The 22,322-nt window shown below is 21.5% G+C and overlaps 8 protein-coding genes across 8 annotated transcripts; 3 read left to right on the top strand and 5 right to left on the bottom strand.

Annotated features, from left to right (window-relative positions):
* Positions 1–578: 578 nt before the first annotated feature.
* PY17X_0105100 (RAP protein, putative) lies at positions 579–4,796 on the bottom strand (the record flags this gene model as incomplete). Its single annotated transcript, XM_718828.2, has 1 exon — positions 579–4,796. One exon carries the CDS (start codon positions 4,794–4,796, stop codon positions 579–581), a length of 4,218 nt encoding a protein of 1,405 aa, XP_723921.2.
* Positions 4,797–5,636: 840 nt separating this feature from the next.
* PY17X_0105200 (conserved Plasmodium protein, unknown function) lies at positions 5,637–6,303 on the bottom strand (the record flags this gene model as incomplete). The annotated part of the gene is made up of 3 exons (XM_718827.1): positions 5,637–5,694; positions 5,918–6,096; positions 6,253–6,303. The coding sequence occupies 3 exons, from the start codon at positions 6,301–6,303 to the stop codon at positions 5,637–5,639; spliced, it is 288 nt and encodes a 95-aa protein (XP_723920.1).
* A 675-nt stretch (positions 6,304–6,978) lies between these two features.
* On the top strand, positions 6,979–7,563 carry PY17X_0105300 (50S ribosomal protein L24, putative; the record flags this gene model as incomplete). Its single annotated transcript, XM_022957805.1, has 1 exon — positions 6,979–7,563. One exon carries the CDS (start codon positions 6,979–6,981, stop codon positions 7,561–7,563), a length of 585 nt encoding a protein of 194 aa, XP_022811229.1.
* A 3,784-nt stretch (positions 7,564–11,347) lies between these two features.
* On the top strand, positions 11,348–13,576 carry PY17X_0105400 (uncharacterized protein; the record flags this gene model as incomplete). The annotated part of the gene is made up of 1 exon (XM_720184.2): positions 11,348–13,576. One exon carries the CDS (start codon positions 11,348–11,350, stop codon positions 13,574–13,576), a length of 2,229 nt encoding a protein of 742 aa, XP_725277.2.
* A 1,085-nt stretch (positions 13,577–14,661) lies between these two features.
* PY17X_0105500 (conserved protein, unknown function) lies at positions 14,662–16,072 on the bottom strand (the record flags this gene model as incomplete). Its single annotated transcript, XM_022957806.1, has 6 exons — positions 14,662–14,706; positions 14,819–14,879; positions 15,080–15,207; positions 15,356–15,453; positions 15,567–15,693; positions 15,896–16,072. 6 exons carry the CDS (start codon positions 16,070–16,072, stop codon positions 14,662–14,664), a joined length of 636 nt encoding a protein of 211 aa, XP_022811230.1.
* Positions 16,073–16,945: 873 nt separating this feature from the next.
* PY17X_0105600 (aurora-related kinase 1, putative) lies at positions 16,946–18,539 on the top strand (the record flags this gene model as incomplete). The annotated part of the gene is made up of 4 exons (XM_022957807.1): positions 16,946–17,059; positions 17,335–17,429; positions 17,604–17,675; positions 17,759–18,539. 4 exons carry the CDS (start codon positions 16,946–16,948, stop codon positions 18,537–18,539), a joined length of 1,062 nt encoding a protein of 353 aa, XP_022811231.1.
* Positions 18,540–19,355: 816 nt separating this feature from the next.
* PY17X_0105700 (calcium-binding protein, putative) lies at positions 19,356–19,829 on the bottom strand (the record flags this gene model as incomplete). The annotated part of the gene is made up of 1 exon (XM_721000.1): positions 19,356–19,829. One exon carries the CDS (start codon positions 19,827–19,829, stop codon positions 19,356–19,358), a length of 474 nt encoding a protein of 157 aa, XP_726093.1.
* Positions 19,830–20,051: 222 nt separating this feature from the next.
* On the bottom strand, positions 20,052–22,128 carry PY17X_0105800 (cyclin dependent kinase binding protein, putative; the record flags this gene model as incomplete). The annotated part of the gene is made up of 2 exons (XM_022957808.1): positions 20,052–20,129; positions 20,323–22,128. 2 exons carry the CDS (start codon positions 22,126–22,128, stop codon positions 20,052–20,054), a joined length of 1,884 nt encoding a protein of 627 aa, XP_022811232.1.
* Positions 22,129–22,322: the final 194 nt, after the last annotated feature.

A 22,322-nucleotide genomic window follows, 5' to 3' on the forward strand; every position in this document is an offset into this window, starting at 1 on the left:
TATATTTAAAAAATACTATTCAAACAACTTAATTTGTGCATTAAGGAAACGTAAAAAAAGTGTAATAATGGAACAAAATAATTGTAAAATATTTAGCTATTTGCTAAAAAAAAAAAAAAATAATAATATTGTATATGCACAAAAAAATAACACTAAAATTGTAAATATATTTTGTAGAGAAACGTCAAACTCATAGTGTTCATTGTTTCTCGTTTTTCCTATTAGACTTAAATAACAATAAATAAATGAATAATCAAACTAAGAAACATATAATAAACAAGCAAATAAATAAGTAGATAAACAAAATAAACCGTTGTATCCCACAAACAGTAAAAAAACTAATTTAATATGAATTTAAAAAAAAAAAAAAAAAATATGAACAAGTCAGGTAAATATTTTGAATAACAAAAAAAAATATGAACATGCATAATATTGCTCATAATTAAAAAAATTATATTCTTAGTAAAATTTCGAAAAATTACATTATACATATATCCTACATTACTGTTCATTCTCTATATATTTACACACATAAATATGTGAAATAATAGGAGAAAAATGTGTAAAAAAAAAAAAAATTACTTATATTGACCAATAGATGAAAAAACACTGTCCCTATTTGTTTGTATAGGATATGAATTAGTATTATTTGTAATGCTTAATAATTTGTGGAAAATCGCTTTAGCTTTTTCTAGTCTACCATAATAACTATCCCATTCAAAAAAAGGCATAATAAAAATATAAAAATTTAATTTATTTAAAATTAATAATCGCAAATTTATATGTGGTAACAATTCTATAGTTGAATCATCAGGTTCCTTAAAATAATTTTGTTCCTCCAAAAATTCAAAAATAATATTTTTTTTCAATTCAATATATTTAATATCAAATAAAAATATTTTTTTATTTTTTACAATTTCAATTTTATCTTTTGCATTATTTTGACAATATGCATATTTCCTCAAAATAATTTCAAATTCGTTTAATCTATTTTTTTTTTTTCCACACAATTCATGTTTCCCCTCTTTTCTTTCATTATTTTCTACAAATTTATAAAGATTTTTTTTTTTTTCTTTTTTATTTATAATATCACTATTCAAATTATTCTTTTTTATATCAAATAAATCATTTATATTAACACTGTTATATTCCATAGAAATTATTTCTTCCTCATTATTATCTTCGGTATCTAAAAATGTTAACTTTTTTTTATTAAAACTAAAGTCATAATTCAAATTACCATTTCCATCATCATTTGGATTATTATTTCCATAAATTATTTCATTCATATATTTATTTTTATCATTATTCAAAAATTCGTTAAAACTTTTTTCAATCAAATTGTATAATTCAGTATATTTATTTTGACTGTCTATATTATAATTGTCTTCGCTAATTTGATTGTCTTTAATTTTGAGTCCCCAATTTGATAAATATTTAAAATTTAACAAAAATAAACAAAATTGTTCCTTTGATAAAATTTCTTTTTCATTAATTATGTATAAAATTAAATTAGGATAATTTTCCAAAAAGAAATTATCCATATAATGGAAAGAAATATTCATAAAATCCACAATTACCGATATAGCATCATTTTTTATGCAATTATTTTGCCTGAACTGTTCATGTAATATAGAAAATAATTTCTTACTTGTTAATAAATATTTGTCATTTATATCAGAATAAATGTTTGTTGTTGGATTAACTAATGTAGGTAACACAGAAAAATAAGTTTTTAAAAAATCAAAATTAATTAAATTATTATTTTTATTCTTAAAAATTTCTTCATTTCCAATTTCGTCATTAATCCAGCTTATGACCATTTTAACTAGCTTTATATAGCGATATGGATACATATTTTTAAAAGCTTTAATAGTAAGAAGAATAAGAGTGTTGTTTATATGATGATAGTTATTTTTTTCGAATAACTCTTCTAATAATATTAAAATATATTTTCTTATTAAATTATTTTTATATTCATTTTTTGTGGATAATTTACTTATTATATAAAACATTTTTATTAGTTCGTCTATTTTATGCACACAATTGGAATGTTTATCATGTTTACTATTTTTACCATTTTTACCATTTTTATCATTTTCACCATTTTCATTATTTTCACTGACATTACCAATATTGTAACAAAATTGAAACAGCAATTTTTTGATAAAATAATTAAAAGAAGGAAGCTCTTTATCGATATTTTTTATCATAGCTAACGAATTGATGGCCTTAAGTATGTGCTCATTTTTTAAATAATTAATTTTTACATACATATTTTTTATTACTAACTTTATAATATCATGATTTATATAGTTCAGCTTATTCATATAATATAATATATTACAACAATCCATATAACACATTTGTTTTTCGTTATATGCAAGAATATTATTATTATTATTTTTTTTTTTTTCATATTTTTCAGAAATTTGAAACTTCATTTTATTCTCAAATTGATCTAATGTAGACTCGGATAAGTGTGTCAAATTATTAAATTTGTTTTTATTTAATTGGTTTATTTCCAAGGTATTAATATATTTATAATTTATTTGAATTATATTTTCGATTTGTCTATACATATTATTTGTTATGCTTACCATATCTTTCTCTTTCTCTTCAAAATCAAAACAGCTTTCAACTTTATTTATAGCTAACTGCCTATTTTCAAATAAGCTAATGTTGCCACTATTGCTACTCAAATTCAAGTCTAAACAATTTATATCATTTTTTTTAATTATTAAAAAGCTTAAATAATTTAGTGTCGAATCAAAAAAAAAATAATTAATTTTATCAATCAAATAAGAACACTTACTTACCCCCCTTAATAACATCACTATATCTTTTGTTGTAAAATAAACAGATAATATTAATGCATTTTTTATGAAATATAATAAAAAATAAAAATTATCATGTTTTATTTTACCAAATATACCTATTATATATAAATAATAATGAATATATTTTTCACACTTATCATATTCCTCATATTTTATACAATTTGAAATTTTCAATTTATTACAAAAATTAAAATAAATAAAATTTTTACAAAAAATATAATCATTATTATTTATTACACTTTTATCTATAAGCATATCAATTGATTTTATTAGTAACAAATGTGTGTTTAAATCAAGAATATTATTTTTTTTTTTTTCTAAATTATTATCAAATAATTTATACTTTTCGCTAGTTTGAATTTTTGTTAAATATTCACAAACATTTTTATTATCATCTATTATTTCACTATTTAAACATTCCATTATTCTGTAAAATAATTTCAAAGTAAATGAATTTAATAAAGTATCACGTTTGTTAATTATAGAATAATCATGTAAAATATAAATAAGTGTTGATATTGATAACACATCATTTAAATTTCTTTTAAATAATATAATTTCTGACTTGTTCATGCAAAAATTAAGATTATTATACATTTTTTTAAAATATTGTATTAATTTTATTAATTCCGCTAAATCATTAGTTAAACATTCTGAATAATTTTTTTCTTTTAAAATATCAAAAATAAATGAAAAATAAGACAATGGAAGTAGATCTTTATATTTATTATTTCTACTTTTTATATTATTTAATATATTTATCAAATCTATATTTTTTAATTTATAAATATTACTAGGAATTTTTAATATATTTAAAATATCATAATAAATATCATTATCAATTAAATTAAAAAATTCGAAATCTTCTAATATGTTACATAATTGTTGTATACTTCCATAGTTCATTTTTATATAAAAATTATTTTTTAATTTTAAATTTATTTCGTTAATAATTTTTAAATCTTCTTTATTTAAAATGGAATTATTATCATTTATTTGGTTTTCTAAGTCTGTACTCATTTTGTTTATTTTATTTATTTTATTCAAATTGTTCATATTTTTTACTAATTTTTTATTACACCGTAAAACTGATGAAATTCCTTTTATTTGTAATTCTAAAGCAATATTATTTATTTTGTCCAAAAATAATTTTAACATATCTTCCATATTTTCATTTAAAATTAAAAAATTATTTAACGAATTAACATAAAAATGATAAAATATACATATGTCTATATTATTACTTTTATTTATTATATTTTTTATATTTTTAATAAATAGATCAATAAAATGTGTGTGATAATTACCTAATTTAACCATACTATTTAAAATTAAACTTATACTCCTTATTGGCATATTATCAAATATTTTTAAGCTTTTATTAATTAAGATTATATATGAAGATATTATTTTATTGTTATCATCATATTCTTTATTCCTTTTAGATATTTCCAAAATATTCGATTTGCTAATTACATTTATTAGCTGTGAAATTTCTATTGCATTTTCAGCTAGCGAAATAGAATATACTAACTTATTTTCAAAATCATTATATTCTTTTTTTTTTATATTTTCATATAACTCTTCGCATATTTTAGTTATTCTTTTATTATCTTCTCCATTTTTTTTATATATTTCTCTATTAAAATTAAATCTATGTCTGTATCTATATTCTTTATTAATCTGACCACAAACATTTTCTCCTTCTATATGCTTACATTTGATTTGCTCATTTTGTTCATTTTGTTCGTTTTGTTCGTTTTGTTCATTTTGTTCGTTTTGTTCATTATTTTTTCGAATTTTATTTATATAATCGATGTTCAAGGGTTTTTTATTTTTATAAAGAGACTTGGAAAAAAAAAATCTAATTGAACTAAAATTATTACGTAATATTATTGTCCCCATTATTCTTTCCCCATTTTTTTCAAAAATGTTATTATATTTTTTTATAAACATGATAAAAAAAACAAAAAAAAAAACAAAAAAAAAAACAAAAAAAAACTAAAATTATGTCAGTTATTCAATTTGTTAGTTATATATAGCTACTTTCATGGGTCAAGATAAAAGTGTAGAAAAATAAATCTGTAAAAATAAATCTGTAGAAATATATCTGTAAAAATAAATCTGTAGAAATATATCTGTAGAAATAAAAAAAACTGATTATATTTTTACTTTGCAAAAACAACATATACAATGTAAAAGATCTAATATAAAAAAAATTGCCAAATCAGCTCTATGCATTTTCCAGTTAATTATAACGCTGCTATACATAATATCAAAAATGGAGGAGAACAAATTAACAGATTTTATCATATGTTTTTTTTATATTAACAAAAAATTTTGAAATTTAAAAAATACAAAAAAAATGTTAAAAAGTTCGTTAAAAAAATGTAAAGAAATTATGCTAAAAATATTATATATTATGTGAAACATCAATTTTTACATAATTAAAAAATGAACTAAAAAAAAACCAAACATTAAACACGTAAAAAAATTATGCATGTATGTAACATTTTTCTTTCAGTTTAGCAACTTATTTTTAAAGCCTATTACACATAATGTTCCAAACGCATAAATAAATAAATAAATAAATAAAAAAATAAATAAATGAATATATATATACATTCTGTATCTTTTGCTTATTTTCTTCATTTTTAAATAAAACATTCATTTGTTGTATAAACATATTTATTGAATTATTATGTCTTTACAAAAGTGTACATAATACTACTAGTCACATATATACGGAAAAAATAAAATGGCTATTATAAAGTTGGGTTGGGCTAAAGTTGGAACTTATTTGTTGTCATCTTCTCCTGATGGAATTATTCCCGCCTTTTTCCACTCATTGTACCTTCGAAAATTTCCAAAAAACGCATAAATAACATTATTGCGAATAAAGAATAACACAAACAATATGTGTGCAAAAATTATACACATAGTAAAACTATTTTAATGATATACTATATAGTAGCATATACGAATAAAAGAAAACATGGCAATATTAATTGGGGAAAAAATATAGACATTTTTGAAATAAAAAATATGATTTTGCAACTATTTTTATATGTACTTACGTTGTGTATCCCAATTCCTTTATTAATTTTTCTTCCATTGTCATTTTTTCTTCTTTTTCGTTTTGTATTTCTTTTTTAACATTTCTTACATAACTCATAGGTGTTTGTATTCCATCCCCCGTAACCATCAAAACTAACATACTAAACGACGTAAAAGCCAAAAATTTTATTTGGCTGTCCTAAAAAAAAAAAAAAAAAAAAAAAAAAATAAAAAAAATAAAATAAAATAAAATAAAATAAATTGGCTAGCTAGCTATTTTAAACAATTTTCTCCAAATTATGTACATATGTGTGTGTGTGCTTAATTTATCTTTTTAGTATATATTTAAAATTACTGAAAACTTTCCGTTTCTAATAAAAAGAAATTTTTTCAATTTGTTCATCATTTTATTTTACAACAAAATTCGTCTTTTAAAAGTATTAATATAGTGGCATTTTTTGTCAAATGGTAAACATTAAATTATATGTATAATAGGGGATAGTATATATCTAAATGGATAAGCATATATAAATTTGTTTAGTTTGAATTAAGAACTATAAATATCTTTGCGTAGAGTTTCAAATGGTGTTATTGGATACATTTGAATAATAAATTTTTGTGAGGTTAATTTGAACTCCTCTTTTTAATTTTGAAAATAATTTTTCTCTTTATTTTTCGCGATCTCTTTATGTTTCGTTTCCTACAACGATAATAATTATCGTAACAATTAATTCGGATTTGTTTTAAAAATATTTTCCTTTCTCATTATTTATGTACACATAATATTTTTTTTAACGGTATACTATATTTTTCAAAAATAATATTATATAAATAAATAAGCACAAAAGTATACATTTATTTGTATTAATAAGAGATATATTTTTGAAATAAAAAAAAAAAAAAAAAAAAAATTATATAAAAAATAGTTTACTTAACATAGTTTTATACAAATGATGTATATATGAGCTTAAACATTTTTTTTATCTATACCTTAATGTGGGTATTGTGTGGTTATTGAGTTATTATTCCCTGTTTTGGGTAAACTAGCAAATCCTCATAAAAAAAAAGGAAAACATGAAAAATGTTTTCTTCGATTTTTTCAAGCCCAAATAAAATATATTACTTATTGAACAATGTAAATAATTTATTTTTAAAATATGAACAAGTAAGGAATCATAAAATTATTAAGCCAAGGAATATTATTAAGATATGGAAAATAAAACCAGGAGATGAAGTGAAAGTAATATCAGGAAAAGATAAAGGGAAAATAGGCGAAGTATTAAGTTGTGATAAATTTCGGAATATGGTTAAAGTAAAAGGATGTAATTTAAGGAAAATATTTATTGATAATAAATATGTTTATATTGAAAAAAAAATACACTATTCAAATGTTCAGTTAATAGATAACTTTTTAAAAACAAATACAAAAGTTTCTATTAGATATACTGATGATAATCAAATAATAAGAATATCAAAAAAATCGGGAATTGTTATACCATGGCCTATTGATAAAAAGGTAGAATCTGAATATGATCAGGAAGACGAAAACCCTTTAGACACACACCCAGAGGAAGCTTTGAAGAAAACATATGACTATAAAACTGATGTAAAATTTATGAACATGTTAAGGCAAACAGTTAATAAATACAATAGAGAGTTATCATAGTTATATATATCAACTTTTATATCTTAATTTATTCATATATTTTTTTCTATATCTTATAATTCGAAATATATTAACAATACCAATTTGCACACACATATATATTTAACGATCTCATTATGGATAAGCACAATCACCATTTTAGTGAAAATAAATAATCGCCATTCATTAATGATATATTCAAATTGGTAGAAACTTAAATACCCTCTCCGAATATAGCACAAAATAATTGAAAGAAAAATATTAGGGCGATAAAATGGGAAAGGTCGTAAAATTAATTAAGTATATGAAAAAATATTACGAGATAGCATAATAAAAATTAAATTAATAATTAACTTTTATTTTATTTTGCTTTATTTTGCCTTATTTTGCTTTATTTTATTTTTTTTAAATACAAAATATTCTTTCATAATCAGCAAGTTTTAAATTATCTCCTTTGCACACCCATACATTTAATATTAATATGACCAGTAAATTATTTTCAATAATATATCATGTCCATTTTCATAAAACTATATATCTTTAATTTGAAAGACAATAAATTGGTATATGAAGAATATTTTAACCACACCTAAAATTTCACCTATCAATTATTGCGCGCTTTTTGAAAAAAAATAAATATGCATTCATTCTATATTATGCAAAAATATTCAATTTGCACAAAATATTATGACTATGTTCATATACAATTGGTGCATAATTTTCTCAAAAAAAATATATAATATAAAAATTATATAATAAAATATAGAGATATATTAAAAAAATAATTGTCTTTTAATAGCTTTATTTACACATTACTTGTAAAGATATTAAGTTTTAACTAATTATTCCTTCGAAATATTACAATTATGTTTTTTCTCTTTTATAAAATTTACATGTACATGTCATAATTTTATTTTTATAAATATTTATGTGGAACTTTTACCGATTTTATGCTTATTTAACTTTGTTATATATATATATGTATATATTCGTATGAATTTTACGATATTATTAATATATTTCATCACTAAACAGTTTTTTTTTCACTATTATGTAATTTCCTTACGGTATCCCGCTTTATATATTTATACTAAAATATGTTTTATCAATTAACTACGACAATACAATATTATAATTATACAAATATATTTATTCATATTATAGCCTAATATGTTAATAGCACTTAATCAAACAAACTCTTATATAATATTTGTATAAATATTCGATATATATATTTTTTTTTTTTCAATAATCTTGTGTAAAATTTATCAATTACCCCTTTATTTTTGCTAAATTACGTACATGCATTTTAAAACTGATATATAATATTTGGGTAATATTTTTTGCATATTTTTTCTAAAATTTATATATATATATATATATACGTCGATTCAAAAAAAGTATGAACAAAAAATATGAACAAAAAATATATGAACAAAAAAAATATGAACAAAAAATATATGAACAAAAAAAATATGTACAAAAAATATATGTACAAAATATATGAACAAAATATATGAACAAAAAAAATATGTACAAAATATATGAACAAAATATATGAACAAAATATATGTACAAAATATATGTACAAAATAATTATATTAGCATTTTTTGAATATCGTAAAAAATATACGCTACATAATCATGATATATATACAGTATAAAATTATGTTAAATAGTAATGCTATATTATTTATTATTCATGTACTTAGAAATATTTATATATATATATACAAATAATTTTATTTATTATTTTTTTAATCACTTCCATTTTTAATTGTATAAACAAAAAATAAAAATAGCATCTTTTTATTTGTCATTTAAGCAGGGGGATTTTTTTTATTTTTATAATTCATATATCAAGTGATTATTATGCTTATTTAATTTAATTTATTTTTTTTAATAAAATAATTTTCTTTTATAATACATATGAAAAATAAATAGTTAATAAAAAAGTAAAATTTTTTTTATATAAAGCTAAAAATTTATATTTTGTTTTGCTTATTTTTGCTTATTTTTACTTTAATATTTTCTATTTAACTTGTATATTTTGCGATTATTTTTATATATAAAAAGAAATAATTCAAGGTTTTGCGAATTTTATGTTTAACATTTATTTATATATATACATATGATACACAAACCCCTATATATTATGTTACTCTTTGTGATCATATTAAAAGAAGTAAAGAAATTGCATAATTATAAAATCAAGCTATATTACACTTATTCCTTTACTCTTTAAATTAATTTTAGCATTCTTCATGAATTCACCAATTCGACATATGTTCAGTTCATTTATTTTATATTACATAATATCTTTTTTAATGTTGTTTATTTTAAATTTAGTTTGTGATATTCTTTCGTCGTTAGTATAATATATATATATATATATATGCATGCATACTTTGTATTTATATTTCAAAATAAAAGGGTATCAATATATATTTTTGAAGGATTATATATAAGCACATTCAAAATATATCTAAAAATATTCGAGGGACTAATATTAAAAATTTATATCATATTATTGCGACCATTACACATACATATATATATATTCATATATGGAGGCTTTTTGTTTAGTATAAGAATTTTTCTTTGAGCGTTTAAAAAGCATATGTTAATTTATTTGTTATGTATATATAGTCATATTTTTAAGGCATTTTTGTTCCTTCAGCATATAATTTATTTTTATTTATTTTATTTTTTGCATATAGTTTTTTTTTATCATTATTTCTTTCCTTTTTCTTACTCGGATAAAAAAATATCGCAGCATTCGTAGTATATATTTATTTATTACAAATATATAAATATATACATATATATATAAATACATATATATATAAATACATATATATATATGTATGTATATGCTACTCTTTCGTCATTCAAGGAATAAAGAAAATCATAACAATGGGAATGGAGAATAACAAAATGATCAAACAATAAAATATATTATAAATTATTTATATTAATTGGATATGCACATTTTACTATATTTTTTTTGAGGTGTAATAATAATTCACAATTTGTGTGCAAGTAAGGAATTGTTGTTTTATTAATTCTTAAGGAATTGTAAAAATCTATATGTTTAAAAAATTAATAAATGAATAAATAAATAAATGAATAAATAAAAAGACGAATTAAAATCAAAAGGATCAATTTCAAAATATAAATCATTTTTGTAAATATATTAGGACAAGTATAGAATTGGAAAATCATAGGATTGTAATTATTAACAGTACATATTTTTTTATTATTCCAACTAGCTATAATAATTTTTTTTTTTTTTTTTTTATTATTTATTAATATTATATTTTCAAGAAATATTATATAAGGGAATGCAAAAATTATGTTAGCTATATTTGTTTGAAAATCAATTTTTTTAATAAGTTCAGGAAATAATATTTTTATATAATAACCATTTATAGGCTTTATCTCATTTTCATGGAACCGTATTGTCTATATGCCCTAATATTAAGTTTAAAGCTTCACACCAAAGTATGCATATATGATATACACACACACACACACACATATATATATATATATATATATATACTCTTTTATTTGCATTCCTTTTCTGTTTTTCTGATTTCTTCAATTATTTTTGTGTGTAAGAAAGCGTTTTCTTATTAAAGTAGGAAAAAATTTTGAGGATTATTTTATTTTCTAGTTGGTTTGGGTATTAATCAAGAATTTTTACTTACGATAATTTTGCATACACACACGCACACACATATATACATATATATTATATATTATATATATACATATTTATACTTCATAAAATTATATCATCATGATTAAGCAAAAGCGGTCCTATTCACATATGGAAAATGATGAAGGTATAGATCCAAATAACAATAATGAGGGTGATGTTTCGTTTAAAAGGCAACGAAATAATAGTCATAGTAGCAACATGACGTATGGAAGTATGAACGAGGAATATGAAAATGGTGATAAAAATAATAAAATAAATAATGGTAATATGGAAATGTTAATACCATATTGTATTTTATTGCCAAATAGGGCAATCGGTTATGTCATTGGTAAGTCAGGTAATAATGTACGTGAAATTGAAAACATATGTGATGTTATAATAAAATGCCAAAAAGAATTTGATATATCTGTTTACCCTCCTCCCTCTGAAAAAATATTAACAGTATCTGGTAAAAAGGAAAATAAAAAGAAAGCATTAGAATTGATATTAAATAAATCTAAAACTGTTATGGATTTTCAAGAAGAGGATGGAAAGGAATCTATTGTTATTATTGTGCCTACTAGATCTATTCCAATTATTATTGGCCAAAAGGGTTCTAAAATATCTTCATTATCTGAAAGATCGTTATGTGAAATTAACGTTCATAAGGATGATGTACCAGGAATAAAAGATAAAGCTATTTTTATAAAATCAAATCAAATAACAAAAATTATTGATTGTATAAGTATTATATATGATTTATTAGAAGAAGTTGCAGAAAATGGAATATTAGAAATAGCAGAATTTCCTGGAATTTCGAAAAATTTCACATCTCCTACTAATAATATTGGTTTGTGTGGTCCTCCTCCTATAAATGGTTCATCATCTTTTCATGAAAATTCTACTGCCAATAGTGTTAGTGGTTTTTCGAATCATTATAACGATACACATTCTATGAATTCCGGAACAAACCAATTTAGAGGATCTAGAAATAATAATAATATGAATTATAATAATAATATAGGAAATAATGGGTCAAAATTTTCTATGAAAAATAAAGAAAATAATTATTATGATAATTACAGTAATAACAATATGGATGACTATGATAACTTTTCTGTTCCACGCGAAAAAAATCTTTTATTACATAAATTTGGAAAAGAATCTAGTTCTTGTGTTATTCGTTTTGTTTTAGATGTAGAAACTACTGCATGGATTATAGGAAAAGCAGGGTGCCATATAAAAGAAATTCGAACAATAACCGGGGCAGGTGCAGTAATTGTAGATGCTCCTGATAATATTGAAAATGTAAAAACATGTGATCGTATATTAACGTTATCGGGTTCTCCAGAAAATAAATATAATGCATTAAAATTAATAGTTAAACAAATGGAAGAAAGAGAAAAAAATATTAATAATTCTATGCGTATGTTAGTTCCTGGTAAAGCAGCTAGCTTTCTAATAGGTAGAAAAGGTTCTATAATTAAATACATTACTGAACAGTCTGGTTCTCAAATTCAAGTAGCTAAAAATAAAGAAAGTGAAAATGAAAAATTAGTTTTAATAAGTGGATCACCAGAATCAAAAATTTTAGCTTCAGTTCTAATTTTACAAAAATTAGAAGAATATGATAATCCTATAATAGCAAGAGAAGGATTACTTATTCCATTAAATGATTTATATTATTCTAATAATAATAATAATAAAAATTCAAATATGAAAAAAAATAATAACTCTTCTATTCATGGAAATGGTAGTGGCCCAACAAGAATGATACAAAATAATGTAAGAGGTTCTATCAATAACAATAGTGGTGGAAATAATAGTCGATATTATTCTAATTCAGTTCTAAACAATAATAACATAGGTAATAATATGAACAATCATATAGATAATATAAATAATGATAACAATAATAACCCGTCTAATTACCGTTATGACAATAATAATAATAATAATATGAACAATATGAACAATATGAAAAATAAAACAGATGCAAAAGAACAAATTGAAAACATGTTTTTAAATGAAATTTATAAATCTATACCTATTACTTCATTACCTAAAATATTATCAGTTAAACAACCTTATACTATTGAATTAAATATGCCAGATGTGTATTTAGAAACATTTGATTCACAAAATAAAGATGGAAAATCTTTAATTGAAGAAATAATTGAAAAATCAGGTTGTAATATATCTATATGTACTGATTCTAATGATTCATCTTCTTACACATTTAATGTATCTCTTACAGGTTCTCCTTTAGCAAATTCTTTAGCTATTTTAATGATACAAGCAAAAATATTTCATTTTGACTGGTTTTAAATATAACTAATATTTTCTTTATAATAGTTATTCCTTATCCACATATCTATTTTCAGCTCATTTTGTACACACCTTTGTGTGTTATATATTACAGGAAATATACAAATTTTATAAAAATTTATAAAAATTTGTAAAAACATAAAAATTCGTCAATTTGATACGAAAGGGTATGGAGAGGGGGATGTCACTGGCATATATCACTTTTTTGCAAAATCAAAATCTTTTAATTTTTTTTTTTTATTTATTTATTATTTATATTTTACCACTTCTATCCATGCCTTCATATTAGTTGTATAATTTATTCAACTATCCATTTATATTTTTTTTTTGTATGCGCACAATTGTTATTCGGTTTTATTATAATTTATTTCATATTTAGTAGCTAATTTTTTTATAACCCATTGTTAAAATTTAGCTTACTTGCATGTATATATGTGCATATATCTTTATTTTTGTATGTCTTATCAATATTCATACATTAATTTGTAAATGTATTTTTCTAAAAAATAAAAACCTAAATTGTATATATAATTTTACAATTTACTGTAGCATATAATTAACATAATTTTCTCTATTTTTTAAATAATCATATTTTTAATATATAAAAAGGGGCAAAAAGTTTTTAACAAGTTTTAATGCATTTAGCAAAGCATACATATTTCTTCAAAAAAAAGGAAATAGAAAAACAAAACAAATAAATATTAACATACATGTTCTTATATTATTTATGTAAAACTTGTTCATACTTTTTTGCTATTTTATATGTACAAATAAGGAAAAATTAATTATAACCAAGTTAAAAAAAAAAAAAAAAAAAAATAATAATAATAATAGCTCGACATATAAAATTATTGATTATGCATTTTTGATTTATTAAAAAAAATATAAAACAAATTTTACGATCATCGTAAAATATAGAATTATATATATATATTTTTTATACTTCAATAAGTTGTATTATATTAATAATTATACGTCTATATAATCTGACGTTTCAATATATAAGATAAGTTAACATGTTTTGGGAAAAGAGTGAAAATGACACAATTTTTATTGCTCCATTTGTAATAAGGTGGAAAAGCATTTCATTTTAAGTTGAATAGCGCTTTTGTTTTTAAATATTCTTGGCTCTATAATAAATACATGAACATGTTAATATAAATATGAGAAATTTTGGAAAACAAATAAAATCGTGTTACACACACAAATGTATGAATTTTATAAGTAGCTTATTGTTTATACCTGAATGAGGTGCATTTTTTTCTTCGCTGGGCTTCTATAATCTTTCACTATTGTAATATTGCTGTGTGAAAAAATAAGATAATATATATTAGTATTTTTGTTGAAATAAATCAAAGAAAAAAGAACAATTTACACAAAGGAATAAAATTCCACTTTTATAAGATTGAAACATGTATTACATGAATTATAGCTATAAAAAATATATATTCATATATGCATGAACAAGCAAGAAAAAAAAATGAAATATGTTTTTATTTTTACTAGTAATCAAATTTAGGAATTCCATGATTTTCATCGAATATTTTCAAATTATGAATTTTGTTAAACTCCGAAGAATAAATATCAAACCAATGTCTCATGTACGAAATAGAATATGAATCTCCTTGAAACTAGCGAAAAAATGCATAAAAAAAAAATGTATATATATATATATATATAGTTTATGTGTGCACAGAGATATATAAAATAATTATGCTTTTAAAAAATATCCTTGTATATAATATTGTCTATAAAATGAATGCAACATATTTTTCTTACATGACCCATGACAAATTTCCTTCTGCATTTTATCCACCCTACTAAAAACATTCGCTTAGCTGTTTTGTACAATTCATCACAAAAAACAGATCCACCATCTGAAAAAATTCAAATAATTACACCGATAAGAAAAATAGGAATAACGATAAAAATAGAAACTAGCCAAAATAAAACTATTAATAATGTAATAAAATAAACTTCATAAACGAACCTTCAAATATCCCATTAATTTCAAAACGAAACTTTGATTTTACTTCGTGAAAATTCGTTATATCATAATTTTTTTTTATTTCCTCTTTTTTTACGAGAGGGGGTTTATATTTGCGAAATCCTGTAACCTGACCCGTTAATAAAAAAAATATATATATTTAAATATAGCTAGATTGTGCATGTAATATATATGTGTGTGTTTGAATAAAAAATATATTTGAATTTGATTATTTGAATATGATTATTTTTCATCCTTTTTTATATATGCAAGTATGCCCCGTTTTTATAAACTATCGCTCTACATATTATTTGGTGTTTCTTTATATTTACCTGCCTATTTAAAATATCAAATTGCGTAGCAAATTCAGGGTGCCCTTTCCTTAATTTAGGCTCCCATTTGTCTTTTTTTTCGAGTAATAAATTTTGTCGAAATAGAAAGTGAGGTTTTTTCTGAACGGACAGGCTCAATCGACTTCTTATTTTTTTAGAAACAGGCGTCGGTATCATTTACACAGTACATACACATTTAATTTGTAAAAATAAAGGAAATGACCCCAAGGTATATAATATAGAAAAATACACTAAATTTAATAAATACAAAATAATGGAAATAAAAATAAAAATTAGCAATTCAATGAAAAAGTGTGAAGAAAATTATATTTTTTAAGCCTATCATATATAACATATTTTTTTCCCCCTTTTATTAAGCGGTATCATGCTTTCACAACATAAGCTATATAAATTAAATAAATAAAATATTAATAATATTAGGAAATTAGTATGTATAAAATAATTTGTCACATTATATCTTCCCCTTTAATTTTAAATAATTGGCAGATCCCAGTTGATGCATCTTTTTTCGCCCTTTTCCAAAGTATATAATTAGATAAAAAACGATAAAAATTGTATAATTATTTTATTTGTAATAAAAAAAAATAAAAACATAAAAATAAAAATTTACATATACATATTTCTTTTGCTTTCTTTTATTTTCTTTCATTTTCTTTCATTTTCTTACATTTTTTACATAAATATATGCGGATATATATATTTGTGCATTCCCTTTTCAATGGCACTATATTTTCAATAGATTTAATAGAATATACATATAGCATAGTCTTTTTTTTTTTTTTTTTTTCGTACAAAACATTTATACATTTTTTGAAAAACGCTACTAGAAATTTATTTATGACAAAAACACACACAATGATAATTTGTTATTTTATGATTATAGAAGATATAAAGTTATATATTTAGCAAAAAAAATAATAATAAATTTATGAATTATATGTTATATATTTTTTATGAATACACTTAAATTACACGTACACATGTATTATAATCAATTTACATATATGCACACATCCCTCGAAAAAAAAAATGAACGAATCAGCTAGTAGTCCAATTAAGGCAACATGCAGAGACATGGCCTTAAAAAGTAGTTTGCATTCCTTTACATTTAGTCTCAAAGATTTTGATATAGCAGGATTTCTGGTAAAATCAAAATGAACACTATACATATGCATATATATATGTATAGATATGTATATGTATATATATGTATAGATATGTATATGTATATATATGTATAGATATGTATATGTATATATATGTATAGATATATGTATAGGCATTGGTACATGTATATTTCTTTGTATACATTTGTAACATTAAGTAATAAATAACAAGTTCCAGTATTATCAACATAATAATATTTTCTTTTATTTATTTGGATTCTTTTTTCAAAAAAATTATAATTTTGTTTTTAGGGAGATGGAGCACATGGAAGTGTATTCTTAGCATGTGAAAGACGAACAAATTTCATTTGTGTTTTAAAATGTATATCCAAATCACACCTAGTCAAGTAATACTAAATAAAATTATATGGTTAACAGCATAGTTGGTTGTGTATATCTTTCAAATTATTTATTCAGAAGCGATGGTCTTATCTCTGCTTCTTTGGAGCCGTTTTCATAACATTTTCATAAATATATATATATTTTTTTTTTTTTTTTTTTTTTTTTTTTTTTTTGAGCAGAAGTACGCAAGAAGCACTTTTGAGAAAAGAAATCGAACTCCAAGCTCATTTAAAACATCCCCATATTGCATGGTAATAAAAATAAATATATTTTATGCAACAGTTTTAATCAATATATATGCATCACTTTTGTTACAATTTTATTTTCTACTTAGCATGTACACATGGTTTCATACAAGTAGCCATGTATTTTTTGTTATGGAATATTGTTCAAATGGTGATTTATTTACTTATTTAAATGAGCATGGTCCATTTTCTGAAAAAAAAGTTGCAACTATGTTATTCGAAATTATTTGGGCAATAAGGACATGTCATGATAAAAGAATAGCACATTTAGATCTTAAGCCAGAAAATGTTTTAGTTAATCATGAAGAAAAATGTAAACTAGCTGATTTTGGATTATCTGCACATATAGGATCTAAACATAAAAAAAAAGGAATTTCTCATTATAGAGGTACCCATGATTATTGGTCTCCTGAACAATGTGCTAGACACCAAAAAAAAAAACAAAATTTTGGAGAATTTGATCAAAAAACAGATATATGGACACTTGGTATTTTAGCTTTTGAATTAAAATTTGGTAGACCCCCTTTTGGATCAACTAATGAAGAAAGAGAAGATATTATTATGAACAGAATACAAGATTATCATTGGAGTCAATTATTTTCAGAAAAAGTTAAACAAGATTTGATAGATAAATTATCTCCTGAATTTAAAAATTTTTTAAATCTATGTTTAGATAAAAACCCAAAAAAAAGACCAACTGCTGAAGAATTAATTCAACACCCTTTTATTTTTATTCATAACAAAAATAGACCATGCATTAAATTTTATGCTACACAACCAAGAGGAAAACAAGGCCCAAAATTAAGTCATAAAGGGTTTAATGAGCAAGATGGCTCCTTTCTCACTCCAATTTGGTTTCATAATAAATAGACACAGAAAATATGCATACAAATGTGTATTTATTTTATCACTTTTACATATCACTTTTATATATCACTTTTACATATCACTTTTACATATCACTTTTATATATCACTTTTATATATCACTTTTATATATCACTTTTATATATCACTTTTACATATCACTTTTATATATCACTTTTACATATCACTTTTATATATCACTTTTATATATCACTTTTATATTTTATAATTTTGAATATACCCCTTTTTTTAGTACATCATATATAAGAACATAAATTTGTATCACTTTATTATACTATGTTATATAATTTGGAAAGTATGAAAAAGTGACCATAATATTCATCTTCATCCATTTTTTATGTTTTTAAATTTGTAATGCATTCTCTCCCCATCTCACAGACCCATAAATGGGGACCACAATTAAACCGTACACAAATAAGCTGTATGCAATTAAACCGTATACAAATTAGGCTATATACAAGTCCTTTTTTATGTATATTTTTACAACTATATATATTTTTTTTTTTTTTTTCATTTGTTTTAAGCTACATATCAGTTATACAGAAAAATAACACAAAATAACATAAACGAATAAACACCAATTAAAATATTGTTGATAAAATTATCGCAAACTATAATGCATATACACGAATATATACATATTCCGTGTGCAGGTAAAAAAAAACATAAATCGGTAATTCCATTTTGAAAAGAATAAAGGATTAATAAGTTTCCAAAAAAAAAAAAAAAAAAAAAAAATCAGGACAAAAAAATAAACTAATATACAATCTATATTAAATTATTATGAGATATATAATCTCTAAATATTCCATATAGCATTTTTAAATTCATCAAAAATTATTTTATTATTATTATTCAAGTCTATAATTTTGAATATATTTTTTAATATATCCTCCTTAAATTCGTTGTCAAATTCTTTAGCTGCATTAATAAAATCTTTCGATGTTATAAATCCCTTTTTATTTTCATCAAGTATTTCAAATAAATTTTTAATTTTTTCTTTTGATTTAAATTCATTAATATCACAATTTAAATGACTTATAAAATCGTCTAGCGTTACTGTACTACCATATATGTGAAAATAGCTAACTAGATCATCACATAATTCTTCATTATGATTTTTAAGAAGGAATTTTTCTATATTTTGTATAGGTACATTTTCATTTTTATTTTTTTTTATTTTATTAAAAATATACTCTAAATTGTTTATTTCATCAGAGTTTAAAAATTTGTAGTTACTTTCTCTTTTTTTATCATCTATCTTTTCATCCATTTTTAGCTAGCTATTTTTTTATATTAATACAAAAAAAAAAAAAATAATAATAAAAATATATGACTTGTTAATATAAATTTGACCTAAAAATTATAAACATTTATTTATAAAAAATAAAAATAAAATCTTTAAAATTTTCCCTTCCTTTACAATCTCTATTATTTTCCATTCTCAAAAGAGAAAAAAAAAAATAAAGTCTTATATGTGTGAGTAAAGTGTGTGTTAATCAAGTTTATCATTTTCCATTTGAGCTAGGTAGGTGTCTTCCGAGGTGCCATAAACGTCCTCAAACTTGAGCTCCTGAAGTGGGGAATTGCCAAAGGGGCATTAAAAATGGGTAGAAATTAGTAGAAAATTGCAATGAAAATGGAAAATGAGTAGAAATGGGTAGAAATGAGTAGAAATTGCCATGAAAATTGCAATGGCGCGTGTATTTCGCCACGCAGCTCTCCCGATAAAGTTTGCTAACATTTTTCTACGTTTGCTTTCCTACCTTAGATTCTAAATACTGATGTATGTGCAGACGTATATTCTCATATGTATGTTGAAGAGAAAAATCAAGTAATTTGTAAAGCGTAAATTCCACTGAAAAAATTAGTGAAGGAGTTAAATTTTCTTTTTTGTCTAACTTTTGAATATATATAAGTAATTTTTCTAAAATATGTATATCATCATGTTGATAAAATTTTAATGATAAAATAAGACAGGTAGCTGCATATAATTTTCGATTTCCTTTATGAACATATCCTTTTATTACTAATCTTTCAAAAAAAACCCAAGCACATGAAATAGTAGATATATCTATTTCAGGAATATGATTAACTAAATTAAATAAATCAATTTTTAAATTTCTTAATTTAGATAAAGTTAATGATTTATGTATCCATGGATTTATTTCACTAAATAATTCATTCACTTCTTCTTTTAATTTTTTATGTTGAACAAATGGAATAATTGATACATTATAACTTTGAAGACATAAAACTGTATGATGCTTTCCTTGTTTAAAACGAGGATTAAATAAACAAAAAGCATCATATTCATATTTGCTGGGTGTTAATAAATGTTCATATGATATTCCTTTATTTTTTTTTTTTTTTTTTGTAGTATTAAAACTCAAGTTATTTTTTTTATAAATTTTTTCTTTATATTTTTTATTTTCTTCAAAATGATCTTTATCAATATTTAAATTATTGTAATTATATTCATAGCTATCTAAATAGTATGAATTGGATGATAAATTGTGTCCATCTTTTTTATCTCCATTTTCAATTATATCATCTTTATTTTCGTAAAAATCAATAATTCTATTTGTATAATCATCTGTTCTTTGCTTATTTCGATATTGAATTTGTATTTCATTTTTTTGTCTATAATTAATCAATTCATTTTTTTGTCTTTTTTGTATAGTGTTTGATAATATCCAATTGTATAAAAAACTAAAAATATTTTTTTCATCTTTTTCATCTTTTTCATCTTTTTTATATTTTTCATCTTTTTTATATTTTTCATCTTTTTCATCTTTTTCATCTTTTTTGTTTATGCTATATTCTTCTTTCATGCTTCCATAATCAATATCACTACCCGTTTCTCCAAAAAAATGACCCCCTTTTTTATAATTCGAAATCTGATAATTTATAAAATTTATATTATTCCATACAATACCAGGACCCATATTATATGACAAACATATGTTATAATCATTTTCATAAGACATTAAAATTTTTGGAAACCCTCGATTCATAATTGAATTATCAGCCTCATCATTTGTTTTTATGTAATTTGTTTTTATGCCATTTTCTTTTGCATAATTTGTTTTTGCATAATTTTCCTTTGTGCCATTTTCTTTTAGACTCAAACTTGCGCTACTATTATTGTTAAATTTTCGAACATTGATAATTATATTGTTTGGAATGTTATTATTTTTTTCATAACTATCATCAGGATTTATCCCATGTATAATTCTACTATTAGATCTTTGATTCATATATTTTTTTTTTTTTATATATTGAGTATTGATATTATCATTTAGATATTTATCATATGAGCTTAAATAAAAATATATATATTTTTTATTTTCCTTTTTTATATTTTCCTCAGTTTTATCACACACTTTACTTATGCTACTCTCATTTATATATTTTTTTTTTTTTTTTTTTTTTTTTTTTTCTTCTGAGCCTGACTCACTACTACTACTTATTTCACCACCATCCTTTTTGGTTTCTATAATTGTATTTAAAAATGTGTAAGCATCTTTAAAAAAATCATTATAAATATTAAAGTAATCCCCATCTTTCATTTTCCCACTGTCACAAAATTGCAAAAAATATAAAGAATTAAAAATTCGCAGAAAATATAATAAAATTTTAAGACCCTTTTGGAGAGCTAAAAAAAATTGTTTCTATAATTGAAGGTTTCATTTTTTCTTAAACATTCAAAAGATAAATATTGCAATAAATTCAGTGTGTTTATAAGTTTGAAAATTTTATCCAT

This window comes from Plasmodium yoelii, assembly GCF_900002385.2.
Source record: "Plasmodium yoelii strain 17X genome assembly, chromosome: 1".
NCBI lineage: Eukaryota > Apicomplexa > Aconoidasida > Haemosporida > Plasmodiidae > Plasmodium > Plasmodium yoelii.